This window comes from Beta vulgaris, chromosome 7 (genome assembly GCF_026745355.1).
Source record: "Beta vulgaris subsp. vulgaris cultivar EL10 chromosome 7, EL10.2, whole genome shotgun sequence".
NCBI classification, from domain to species: Eukaryota; Viridiplantae; Streptophyta; class Magnoliopsida; order Caryophyllales; family Amaranthaceae; genus Beta; species Beta vulgaris.
In genome coordinates this window covers 33,226,424-33,238,628 of record NC_079208.1, presented here as the reverse complement: position 1 = coordinate 33,238,628, position 12,205 = coordinate 33,226,424, and the positions used below count along the sequence as shown (strand labels likewise).

At 34.1% G+C, this 12,205-nt stretch overlaps 1 protein-coding gene across 2 annotated transcripts; it reads left to right on the top strand.

Moving 5' to 3' along the window:
• The first annotated feature begins 4,336 nt into the window (after window positions 1-4,336).
• Window positions 4,337-11,539, top strand: LOC104899156 (kinesin-like protein KIN-14I). Of its 2 annotated transcripts, XM_057396214.1 has the most exons (19): window positions 4,337-5,077; window positions 5,466-5,632; window positions 5,724-5,867; window positions 6,078-6,314; window positions 6,425-6,496; window positions 6,943-7,011; window positions 7,127-7,216; window positions 7,331-7,453; window positions 7,536-7,617; window positions 7,751-7,846; window positions 7,971-8,144; window positions 8,233-8,339; window positions 8,450-8,630; window positions 8,833-8,992; window positions 9,087-9,340; window positions 9,446-9,609; window positions 9,696-9,893; window positions 10,299-10,789; window positions 11,125-11,539. In XM_057396214.1, exons 1-19 carry the CDS (start codon window positions 4,960-4,962, stop codon window positions 11,246-11,248), a joined length of 3,051 nt encoding a protein of 1,016 aa, XP_057252197.1. In that variant the 5' UTR covers window positions 4,337-4,959; the 3' UTR covers window positions 11,249-11,539. The 2 variants fall into 2 exon arrangements, with proteins under 2 accessions (XP_057252197.1, XP_057252198.1); XM_057396215.1 differs by lacking the exons at window positions 4,337-5,077; window positions 5,466-5,632; window positions 5,724-5,867 and having other exon boundaries at window positions 6,137-6,314; window positions 6,394-6,496.
• Window positions 11,540-12,205: the final 666 nt, after the last annotated feature.

Sequence of the window (12,205 nt, the reverse complement as noted above, 5' to 3'; positions counted from 1 at the left end):
CTTTAATTTATATTTTCTTTTTTCTTTTTACGTGATATATTGCTACATATGAGTAAAATCACAACAATACAACCGCAGCAGTAAGCAATTTGGGGGTTGGGGTAGGGTTTCGGGGGGTTGCGTGGTGGCTTTAGGCGAGGCTTCCCTGTGTCAAGTGGTGGTATTCAGAGGGACGATGGTGGTTTTGGGACTGCGTGGGGTTTGGGGCTGTGAGGTTTAATAGACTAGGAGAATAGAGGTGATTTTGTCCTTTTGAAAACTTATTTGGGAAAATGTTCTAACTTTAAATTTAGGGTCATATGAGATAATTTTTCATTATATTTTATCTTATAAAGAAATCACAAACCATGATAAATGGAAAATTTGTGAATAGTTCATAAGTCAAGTAGTGTCAAATATTCTAAAATGAAATAGGTATGTTATATATATATACTAGCCTTATATGCACGCTATGCATGCAAGATCACATATTCTTTCGCATGGCAGTGGAAAAATTAATTTTCTAGTCTTATATGCATGTTATGCATGTGAAATTATTATAAAATTAAATTAGGTGAGTAAAGAAAATAAGCGAGTGAAAAAACCTTATATTCTCAATATGAGTAAAAAAATAATAAGTTAATAGAGTTAACACTTTCTCTCACCTTATATTATTTCGAATTTATATGCATGCGAAAGCATAAATAAAACAAAAAAAAATTAAAGGTGATAATCTGAGGTTACCGTTGAGGATGAGAAGAGTTAGATGTATTAATATTGAATTAATTTTTTTAGTAGAGTTTTTTTTATTAGGGTATTAACTATCACATAAAAAACGCCCATGATGAAGCTAAAGCTTGGATCCAAATAAATAAAATAGAACTTATGACCAAAATTCACATTTTATCTCTATAATATACTTTCATAATTTTTATCATAATTTTTACTGCAATACGACACCCCAACAAAAAAACCACGACATGTCTAATGTAAGATATATATTTATCTACAAAAAAAATCCTCAATATGATATTTCTTTCATACAATATTTTTTCTGTTGCTCCTACTCTCTTTAGCATCCCCCTTCTTCCTCTATAAACTTCTAGATCCAATCACACTCATGTGCCTCTCTCTCCTCCCTTTCACCACCACAACCACCACCTTTAACCACCGCCTAAAAATGGCGCCAACCACTCATCAACCTATCTTTTTGATGCCCTTCGACCACCTTAGCTACCACTCTCTGTCGTCTTCCATCCCCACAATTCTCCCCCCACCTCAAATATCCATTTCATCTCTCCAAAACCTCAAACCTTAAAAAGTCAAACCCAATTCCACTGTAAATTTTGGGTGAATTTTGTATTTTTATAATTCAATTTACTGTATCTTTAGGTTGGTAATGTAGACCATATACAGTAAACATATGCAAATTATATGAACAAAATATTTACAGTTGGATATTAATGAATACCTGATGAATAAACTATTCGCCAATGGTACGTATTTTCTTTCACCCTGTTCCATAACAAAAATTACACAAAAACTGATGTCAGATGAGTTGTTTAGAAGAATTATCTTTACCAAACATTAAATTCAATGCAGTACCTGATTATGTTTGTTGAACCATTTCTTAATCAAAGTTTTCTAAAGAATCTTCTAATGATCTTAAATCTTAGTCGATGTCTATTACAACAGAGATAAGGAAGACTACAGCAAGAAATCAACAAGTTAAATTTCTTGAATAGAGAAGCGGAAGGAGGTTATGGAAGAAGAAGAGAGAAGCAACCATTTGTTTGGATAGTGGGAGTTAATCCTGGGATTTTCCCTCTCAATCAAGGATTTGTATTTCAAAATGTATGGCTATTTCAAAATTCACATTTCACTTGGGTTGTTTTGGTCGTTACAGTTTGTGGTATTTTTCCACGTTGGTTTACGTGTGTGTTTTTTTTAATAATAGTTAGTTGTGTGTTTCTCTTTTTCTTTCTTTCCCTTCTTTCCCCCCCTTTTTTTTCTCATACTATTGGATGTAATTTCTGAAATTATTTTGGTGTCCTACCCCTCTTCACACTAGATTTTTTTGCACGCGATGCGTGCTTGAATATTTTTCGAAACAGAAACTCGATTTTCTTCGGCATAAGAGTCAAAATTTGAACATTAGACATACGAAGTATAATTGTTTTTAGTTGCAAAATTTGATTGGTTTAGTTTCTGTCACTTGAGTCTCTCACTATTTTTTTTTTTTACTTTTCAAAGTTAAATTCTATGAACAAAATTGAAATTTTATCGAAGTTATTTATAGTTTTTAATATTGTAATTTTTTAGTTGATTTTTGAATTAAGTACAATATTTCATAAATTATAAAGAAATTGGACACTTTGATTTCAAGTCAATTTTTTCATAGGTTGTAGTTTGTAAGTGAATTTTAAGTTTTTGTAAAGTTTGCTCATTTTAGTGATTTGCATAATGTAAATTATGCAATTTTATGATTTTAGTTGACTGTGTGAGTGATTGTTATAATTATATTTTTGGTATTTTTGTTTGAAGCCCCCTTTGATTTGTAAGTGAATTTGTAATCTAGAATGGGAAGGGGGTAACATAGTCTCTTCATTCGGGGACACCATAGCTCCCCCCTTCCCTTATATAATAGAGATATATTGTACTTTAATTCTTGAATGATATTTTACATAAACCTTTTTACCTTGATAATTGATCGCTATTATATAATAGAAAAGACAGGTCTAAATATATGTAAAAGTTTTATTATATAGGAAACACTATAAAAAAAGAAAATAATTTTTTTCCTTGTCTAACTTCTAAATTCTAATTTCACTACAAATACACCTCTATTTTTTTATCATGGTCCATCATTAATTGTGAATGGTTCTTGAGAATAGTGATCTGTAAATAAATTTTTGTAAATGTTTTTGTATGTATTGACATTCTAGGTTATTAGTTTTAGTTTGTATGTTAATTTTAAGTTTTAATAAAGTTTATTGATTATTTGAGTGATTTGCGTGATTTTTTATAAAGTGATTTTCTCAATTGTATGAGTGATTTGTAAAGAATCTTCTTTTAAGTGATTTGTAAGTGAGTGTTGTAAATTAATTTTCGGTAATTTTCTTTGAGTGGATTTTGATTTTGACATTCCTTTTGTAATTTAGAAAGGGAAGGGAGGCAAAATAGGCATTTTAAAAGAGGACATCATTGCTCCTCTTCCCTTATATAATAGAGATATGAAATAGAGATAATTTTATCCTAAAAAACAAGTTTCTTTTTGGTTGTTTTTTTTAATTCTTGCTAAAACTTTATTTAAAGTTTGAGTATATTGAGAACTAGTTTTGAAGCCCGTGCGTTGCACGGGTTGTTTTTTATATATTTTTTTTGTAATTTTTTGTTAACAGTATTGATTTTGTATTATCTTTAATTTATGTTAATAAAATCATCATTAATTATTCATTAAATTGCCTCATAAAGTTACGCTACCTCTATGCTAAACTACACATTTTTTTTTCATTTTCTTAAAAATCATGCTCAAGTTCATTATTGTAATAGAAAAAGAATTTGCTAAAATATTTGTCATTATACCCTTATTTTTAGATTATCTTTAATTATCTATTAATAAGTTTATAAAAAGTTGATATAAAGTTAGTATTGCAATGGTTGTTTCCATCTCTAATAAGTGAAGGCATGTTGACCGGTGTTGTCAACTAACATATCAGTATATTACTATAATAAAAGTTTGAAAATAAAATAAAGTAGATATTGAGTGGCCACAAATGCAAATGGCAGCAGTTCATTAGATGTTATCGTATGGTTTAGGCAAATCTCAAGAATCGGATTTTCTTATTTTATTTTGTGATTTTATATCTGAATCATAGCCGTTGAGTGAATATACAGTATAGTAGAATTTATAATAGATTCCTAGTTATAATAGATCCCTAAAAGATAATTTTTTTTGGTTTTTGTCATAGTCGTAAAGTGAATAAACTCTTATCTCTCAGACTCTAAATTTTATTATCTCTTAAACTCTAAATTTTATTATCTCTCAAACTCTAAATTTTATTATCTCTAAAATTGCAGCAATTCATTAGATGTTATCGTATGGTTTAGGCAAATCTCAAGAATCGGGTTTTCTTATTTTATTTTGTGATTTTATATGCTCCCGAAAAGTTCCTCTTTTATATATATATATATATTGATTTGAGATAACAACCTCCAAAGTGTGCGTGCAAGTCACACAAGAAGAGGCGGTGGTGAGTGGATGTGACTTACGAACATATATATTTAATATTATATAATACTTAAAATGACGTTAGATCAAACTTGAAGACCAAATATGTCCCAAATTCAAAAAACTACTCCCAACTTAATACCGTTATATACCTTACAACGCACTACGTTCGTGCTTAGCCTCGGTTGAGAATTCTCCTTTACAACTTCTTCACACACTGGTTTTCCCTACTTACAACTATAAAGCAGAGAAACCAACTTTGATGAAGAAAGAGGGAGAATAATATAAAGTTTAAAAATGGCGGATAGATGATTTCCAGACTAAGAGAGAGAGAGTGTGTAGTAGTCTCAAAGCAAAAGATAATCCACCATCTCTATCATCTAACTGCAAAAGATTTCGACCCCATTTCTCCAATAAAGCTTTTTATTCTCACTCATCTCTCAATTTCCCTTTCTCCCTTTTTCAGCAATCTCTGATTGTGTTGAAAAATCAGACATAAAATTGACAAAATACAGATTTTCTGGGAGAATTTAATCAAGGATTTTTATTATTTTGATTTTTTAGAGGATAATTGGGAGTTGGGTTGTCTTAATTACTTGCCCATTTTGTCTTTTTTTGGGCATGATTTGTTAAGATTTGATTTGATTTTGATTCTTTTATTATTCTTTTTCCACTTTGATTAGTTCATTTTCTTTGGATTTTTTTTTTGTGGGAAAAAAATTTGATTTGGAGAATTTGGTGGGGCTTTAATGGCGGCGAGTGATGCTTTATCGTTTAGTGTGGCGTCTGTTGTTGAAGATGTTCTTCAACAACATGGAAATCGGCTTAAAGGTCTTGATTTAGATTCCAGAAGAGCTGAGGAAGCTGGTATAATTTTTTTTATTTTTTGAGAAAATTCCTTGTGATTTTGCTGTTATTAGTTGATTATTCAAGTTGTAATTTATATTTGAGGCGATTTAGGTTCAATGATTTCATATATTCAAATGGACTCTGTTACTTTTTTGATGGTATTCAAGTTGTAATTTATGGCTTGTAAAATTAAAATATCTTCATCCATTAGAACTTTGATTAATGTGTATAATTTAGGCTTTGGACTAATCTGCATTGAAATAAAATTGGGTAAGTATAATAAAGAATTATGACTAGATGAATTGTTTTTGGTGTAGAACACTAGATGAATAGTGAGGAACTGTAAAACTATTATTCAATTGCGTTTCTGATGCTAAATGGGGTTTCATTGATGTGCTTAATTTAGCTATGAGAAGATATGAAGCAGCCAGCTGGCTGAGGAAAATGGTGGGGGTAGTGGCGGCGAAAGACTTGCCAGCCGAGCCGTCAGAAGAAGATTATAGGCTTGGCTTGAGGAGTGGGTTAATACTATGTAATGTTCTTAACAAGGTTCAACCTGGAGCTGTGCCAAAGGTTGCTCTTGTCTGAGCTGATTATCTCACTTTTTTCAATTCTGGGTGTTTATAATTTCTTGCTGATTTAGAAAGGGATGGCTCAATTTCAGGTGGTTGAGAGCCCCACTGATTCTGCCTTGCTTCCTGATGGAGCAGCTTTATCAGCTTATCAGTACTTTGAAAACGTGAGGAACTTTCTTGTAGCAGCAGAAGAAATGGGACTTCCTACCTTTGATGCATCTGATCTTGAGCAAGTATGGTTTTACTGATTACTATGTATTTCTGTGAACTGAAGTGATGTTTTCAGCAATGCTACTAAGATTTTTTACAGTCTTGTAAATATTAAAATCTAAGCATGCTGATTATGATAGTTGCTAATAGAATTGCTTGGAACTCTTCTTTTCTGTTCATTGTATGATTTTACTTTTTCTTAAGTGGGATATATTTGGTTTCTGTATTTCTAGGGAGGGATATCAGCAAGGGTGGTGAATTCTGTTCTAGCTCTCAAATCTTACCATGAATGGAAGCAGACCGGTGGAACTGGAGTGTGGAAATTTAGTGGAAACGTAAAACCCACCATGTCTGTGAAACAATTTGTGCGTACAAAATCGGAGCCTTTCACTAATTCCTTGACTCGAAACTCATCAATGACGGAGAAATCCTTGAATGCCCTTTCTCACGACATTGACACTAACAAAATGGTTAGTGCATTCAAAACTGTGGGGTTTCTTCCATTTTTTCTCTTTGTCTCATTTCTTGTAAATGTTGCTCTTTCCATAGCATTGAAGTAAATTATTCCACCACATTGCAGCCAAGTTCCCATTCGTTGAGTGCACTTGTGCAAGCACTTCTATCAGATAAGAATCCTGAAGAAGTTCCACAGGTTAGTTTGAATGTCTTCTCCTCTCCGCTAAATTATTGAAGCCTGGAGGATATATTATGATTCTTGAGAATTTATGACATAGATATGTGAGACTTGATGTTGGTTCTTTTATGATCCACGGTGAATTGGAAGCCAATAGCTTATTGGCAACATTAACTGTTCTATCACTGATGAGTAAGTTCTTTTTATGGCACTCATTAATTTTGCCATCAGTGGTGAGTGGTAGCTAGAAAAGCTGATATACTAGATATAAGAATGCTTTCTATTTGTATAATTCTAGTGAATGTAGCGAAATTGTTTAAAACAAATGTCCATATGCAAGGTATTAGTTCTTTGGCCTGCGTGTTTTTAAGAAATGTGATACATGTACTTTTATACTCATCATTGTCACTATCATCAACTCAACTGGTGTGGTTTCCTGAAACTTGGGCTGTTGTTCATTGCAGCTTGTGGAGTCAGTTCTTAGTAAGGTTGTGGAGGAGTTTGAGCAGCGCATTGGCTCCAAAAACAATATGGTATGCAGTTATAGGATAATACATTGTTAGTGAACAATATTTGTGAGAGGATGCAGCTAAGATTTGCCAGAGTATTTAAACTTATTGATTTTCCATCATATTTGTGATACTCAAGGCTAATCTACCAAGGCAAGCAACAACAAAAGATTTCTCTGTATCACATGGGAAGAAATCGTTTTCAAAGATGTCTTCTGCTAACTCTAAGGTAAGTCATCGTATCTCCTAAATATGAGTATATGCATGTAATTCTAAATGAAGATTATCATGCACAACTAAGTTACTTTCCTTTATATGACATCTTTAAAATGTGGTACTGAAGGTAGAACATAGAACTTACTCGTCGACCAAGAAGCAGGAAAACAATCACATTCATGCTGAACAATTGAGAATTCAAAAAATGAAGCAACTAGAGATCTTTGATCGGCAAGGAAGAGATATCCAGGTTAGAAGTTGACATAGTCTCAATTAGGTAGCAATGATCACTTCTATCTGTGAATGCTAACTGGTCGTACCTGACTCTGTAGGAGCTGAAGCACACTGTTCGTACAACAAAAGCAGGCATGCAGTTTATACAAACAAAATTTCAAGAGGATCTTCAAAATCTTGGTATGGACAATTATGCCAGCTGTGACATTTCCTTTCATATTGTGTTAAGTTAGTGAAAAGAGGAAATGAATTTGAGGGTTATGATTGAATGATGTTTTTTTTGGTGCTCATGTAATGATGTTGTCTTCGTCAGGTGCACATATGTATGGTCTAGCTCAAGCTGCCAGTGGATATCACAAGGTTCTCGAAGAAAATCGCAGGTTGTACAATGAAGTACAAGATCTCAAGGGTAAACTGAATGCTTCTCTTGTCCCATGTTCATTCTTTCTCTGATTGCTATGATAAATTATCTTGGCTTATCCAAAACAAACATAATTAATCCCTCTATCTTTTTTTTTGTTTCCATCTAATAGGTAGTATTAGGGTTTATTGTCGGGTAAGGCCCTTCTTAGGTGGGAAGTCAAGCTATGTTAGTACTATCGAACACTTTGAGGAGGGAAATATTTCAATCAGGGCACCATCTAAACATGGAAAGGGTCTCAAATCCTTCGGCTTCAACAAAGTGTTTGGTCCATCAGCAACACAGGGTTAGTGATGATATGGAAATGCTTCATGCATACTCTTCAATAGTTTTCTTTGTTCACTGAGTTTCTAACTCGAGTCTTCTTACTACAGCTGAAGTCTTCTCCGATATGCAGCCACTGATTCGTTCTGTTCTTGATGGATTTAATGTATGCATATTTGCATATGGCCAGACAGGTTCAGGGAAAACATTTACAATGGTAGTTTATTGTTTCTCTGATGATCTTATACTAAAGAAAGCTTCAGTTTTCATTGTAACATACTGAAGAGCTTTTGTTATGTTTGTTTGTTTTTTAATCTTTGTGTCCAGTCTGGACCTAAAGACCTCACAGAGCAGAGTCAAGGTGTAAACTACAGGTCTTTGGGTGACTTATTTTATCTCGCGGAACAAAGAAAAGACACTTTTCGCTATGATGTTGCGGTTCAGATGATTGAGATATATAATGAGCAAGTCAGAGATCTTCTTGTTAGTGATGGGCTCAATAAAAGATATCCTTTGCACTTGTTGGACGTTCTACAGTTCATATTGGTTCTGCAAGTATTTTGGTTAATGTGGAACTATTACATGATTTAATTGCATAAGATTTTTATCAACTTGCTCACATATTCATATTTGATATGTGGGAAAATTCTTCAATTGAGAGAAAATCAAATTTATTCTACTACATGATTTTCCATAACAGATTTATACATTAGAAATCCGTAACAGTTCTCAAAATGGACTCAACGTCCCAGAAGCAAGTCTTGTTTCAGTATCATCGACATCTGATGTCATTCATCTGATGAATGTTGGACATCGTAACAGGGCAGTTGGTTCAACGGCCTTAAATGACCGTAGTAGTCGTTCTCACAGGTGCTGATGCATAAAGTTCTGAATATGTTTCGGGCATAACATGTGCCGGTTTCTCTATTCTTTAACTCTGAACTTGTTGTATTTTGATCTGCAGTTGCTTGACCGTTCATGTTCAAGGGAAAGACTTGACAACTGGAGCAGTGTTGCGTGGCTGCATGCATCTGGTTGACTTGGCAGGTAGTGAAAGGGTGGATAAATCAGAGGTGACCGGAGATAGGCTAAAGGAGGCACAGCACATCAACAAATCTCTCTCAGCTCTAGGGGATGTGATTGCTTCTCTTGCACAAAAGAACTCACATGTTCCATACAGGAATAGCAAATTAACACAGTTGCTCCAAGATTCACTAGGTCAATTCACCACTTATATCTAACTTGAATGAGCATATTACTAAAACTTCTTTGAAATTATAACTTGCAAGTTTATTGTTTGACATGATTTGATTGTTGCTGCAGGAGGGCAGGCCAAGACACTAATGTTTGTCCACATAAGTCCTGAAGCTGAAGCTGTTGGAGAGACTTTAAGTACACTTAAATTTGCAGAGAGAGTAGCCACTGTCGAACTTGGTGCTGCACGAGTGAACAAAGATGGTGCAGATGTAAAAGAGCTCAAAGAGCAGGTAGAAGATAGCTTTTAACATTCACTACATGCTTCATCAATGCTTTCATATAAACTCGTCATATTTCATTTCCTCATTTGTTTCAGATTGCCAGTCTTAAGGCAGCCTTGGCAAGGAAGGATGCAGACTCTGTTCGTTCTCACCAGTCAGGATCCAGCAGTCCTGAGAGATATAGAGGGAAAGTGGATGGCCCTTCCCCCCTTAGTTCCAACCAAATTGGAGGAAATGCATTGTTTGATTTAAGTAGACATCAGCAAGTGATGGGAGATATCGGCAACATAGAGGTGAGAGATATTGGCTACATTTTCCATTTCATATCTTATTTTGCCTACTTTATTTTGGCATTGATTGAAATAGTAAGTGCTGTGTTACATGAGTAATTATGCTGTGCTTTTAGTAATGATGACCAACCTTCCGGGTTTCGCCACACACATAATGGAACATGTAATCTTTTGGGAACCACTTTTGCAGGAGCGAAGCTTGAAAAATAACAAAACGCTAGATAGTAGGATGGATACGTTAAACTTAAATTAAGCTCTATATAGGATCAGTCAATGTGTTTGCTGATTGAGATGGAAGAATTGTTATGATTACAACCTCATGATCACCCATGGTATCTGAATAGTAGTTTAATTTATCTTAAGACAACAAAGATATTTATTGAGAAATCAAATCTTTTGGGTTTTCAGGACTGTAACAAGTCTGCATCAAGACAAAAAAGGCAAAGCTTTGATCTCGACGAGGTGTTGAAGAATTCACCTCCTTGGCCCCCTGTAAATAGTCCTGGGCAAAATTATGTATATGACGAGAAGGACTTGGATTCTGGTGATTGGGTAGATAAGATCATGGTTAACAAGCATGAATCACTTCCCAAAACAGGGAACCGTTTATGCTGGGATGCAGCAGACAATGGACATACGGCTGATTCATTCTACCACAAATATTTCCCTGATGGATCCAAATTATATTCAGAACAATCGTACAACATGTTCAGTGGAAGTAATCAATTCGAAGTGACTAATGCAGATGACTTGGATGAGATTGATGCTGCCACAAGCGACTCATCTGAGCCAGATTTGCTGTGGCAATTCAACCACAGTAAACTCCCTACACTTTCAAATGGTATTGGGTTGAAGTCCAAGAAAGTTGATGCGAAACCAGCTAAAAGTCCAGATTTGAGGTAAGCATTGGACTACTTATTGGCTTCATTATCTTCGGATCCGTTTCAATAAATCTTTTGTCCTATGCTTTTTTTTATTATTGGGTCCACAAAAATGAGAACAGCCCTTGGAGATGAGAGAAAAGGTTCGGGAATCCTTTGTTGTGAGTCACTTTAGACGACTATAGCACCGTTCATTCTTAACATGAGCCTTTTTTGGGGGAGTTGTGTTGCTCATTTCATTAGTGAACTTCTGATTAGAAAGCATTCTTTATGTCTTCTATTCTGCTTCATATTTCTTCTTGGGTCATCACTATTTCATGCATGCTCGTGTTTTTTTTTTTTTACAATTACAGCAAGCCTATGATTCCCACGTTCAGCCCTTCACCATCAAGGAAGCTACCAAATGGAAACCAAAAAATTGGAAGGCAGCAACCTGTATCAGTTGAAGCGAAACGGAGAGCTGGAAATAGAAAGTAGTAAAAAAGATTGATTGTTTTATTACGGGTAACTTTACCCTCTTCATTTTCTTTCTTTTCCCTGGGGTGTTTTTTTGTCCCTTCGTTTATATTGGTGATGGCTAGTATTTGGGGTGAAAGAGAGAAATGTGTGACATACAATATATTTTTTTGTTCTTTTGTAAGATTTATTACCTATACAGTTGAGCAATAATTCCAGTTGCTTGAATTTGTATACAAACTAAGAATTAAAAAAAGCTGAGGAGTTCCACTTGTGTCCATATCAAATATTTGTATGAGGTTGTTTCCTGGATTTATCTTGTTAAAGAATAGGACATTTTCACATTGCTTTGCTTTTAGCCTAACATCTATAGAAAAAGTTATGGTTAAAAAAGTGCAACAATGCTGGGTTTTGAGGCTCGATATTTACAAATTATTCATACCAAAATTTAGGGATATTGATCCGAATATGAGCTTTACAACAAAGACAAACTAACTATTCTTCAACATCTTTAGTGAGCATCTTCCTTTCCATTTCTTCCATTAGTCACAAGATTAAGTTTGGTACAAATATTATCTCAACATAGAGGACAATGTAGTCTATAAATAAATGAGAATGATATTACGAACAAACTAATACTTCTCTCTTTGTATTCGAAGCTTCCTAAACTTTTTGACAAGTAGGCACCTTCGTTAGGCTTCGTAGATTGTGTAATAGAAGTGTTTTCTCAAAAAAGTTTGCAAAAAGATCATTGGAGGATGGAGGTTCTTGTCTCGGATGAGACTAATATAATTACAAATATAATATTCTATAGTGATTGTTCTAGTAAACTACTATTTACGTTCAAAACATGAACTTTTTAGCCATTGAAAATTTTCAGAGAGATTTCCCGTTTGTTTTTTCTTAAATTGTAACATAGGAACAGTGCACGGTATTTTAGTAGACTCGTATGATAGCAGAAAGATGAAAGAAGAGAAC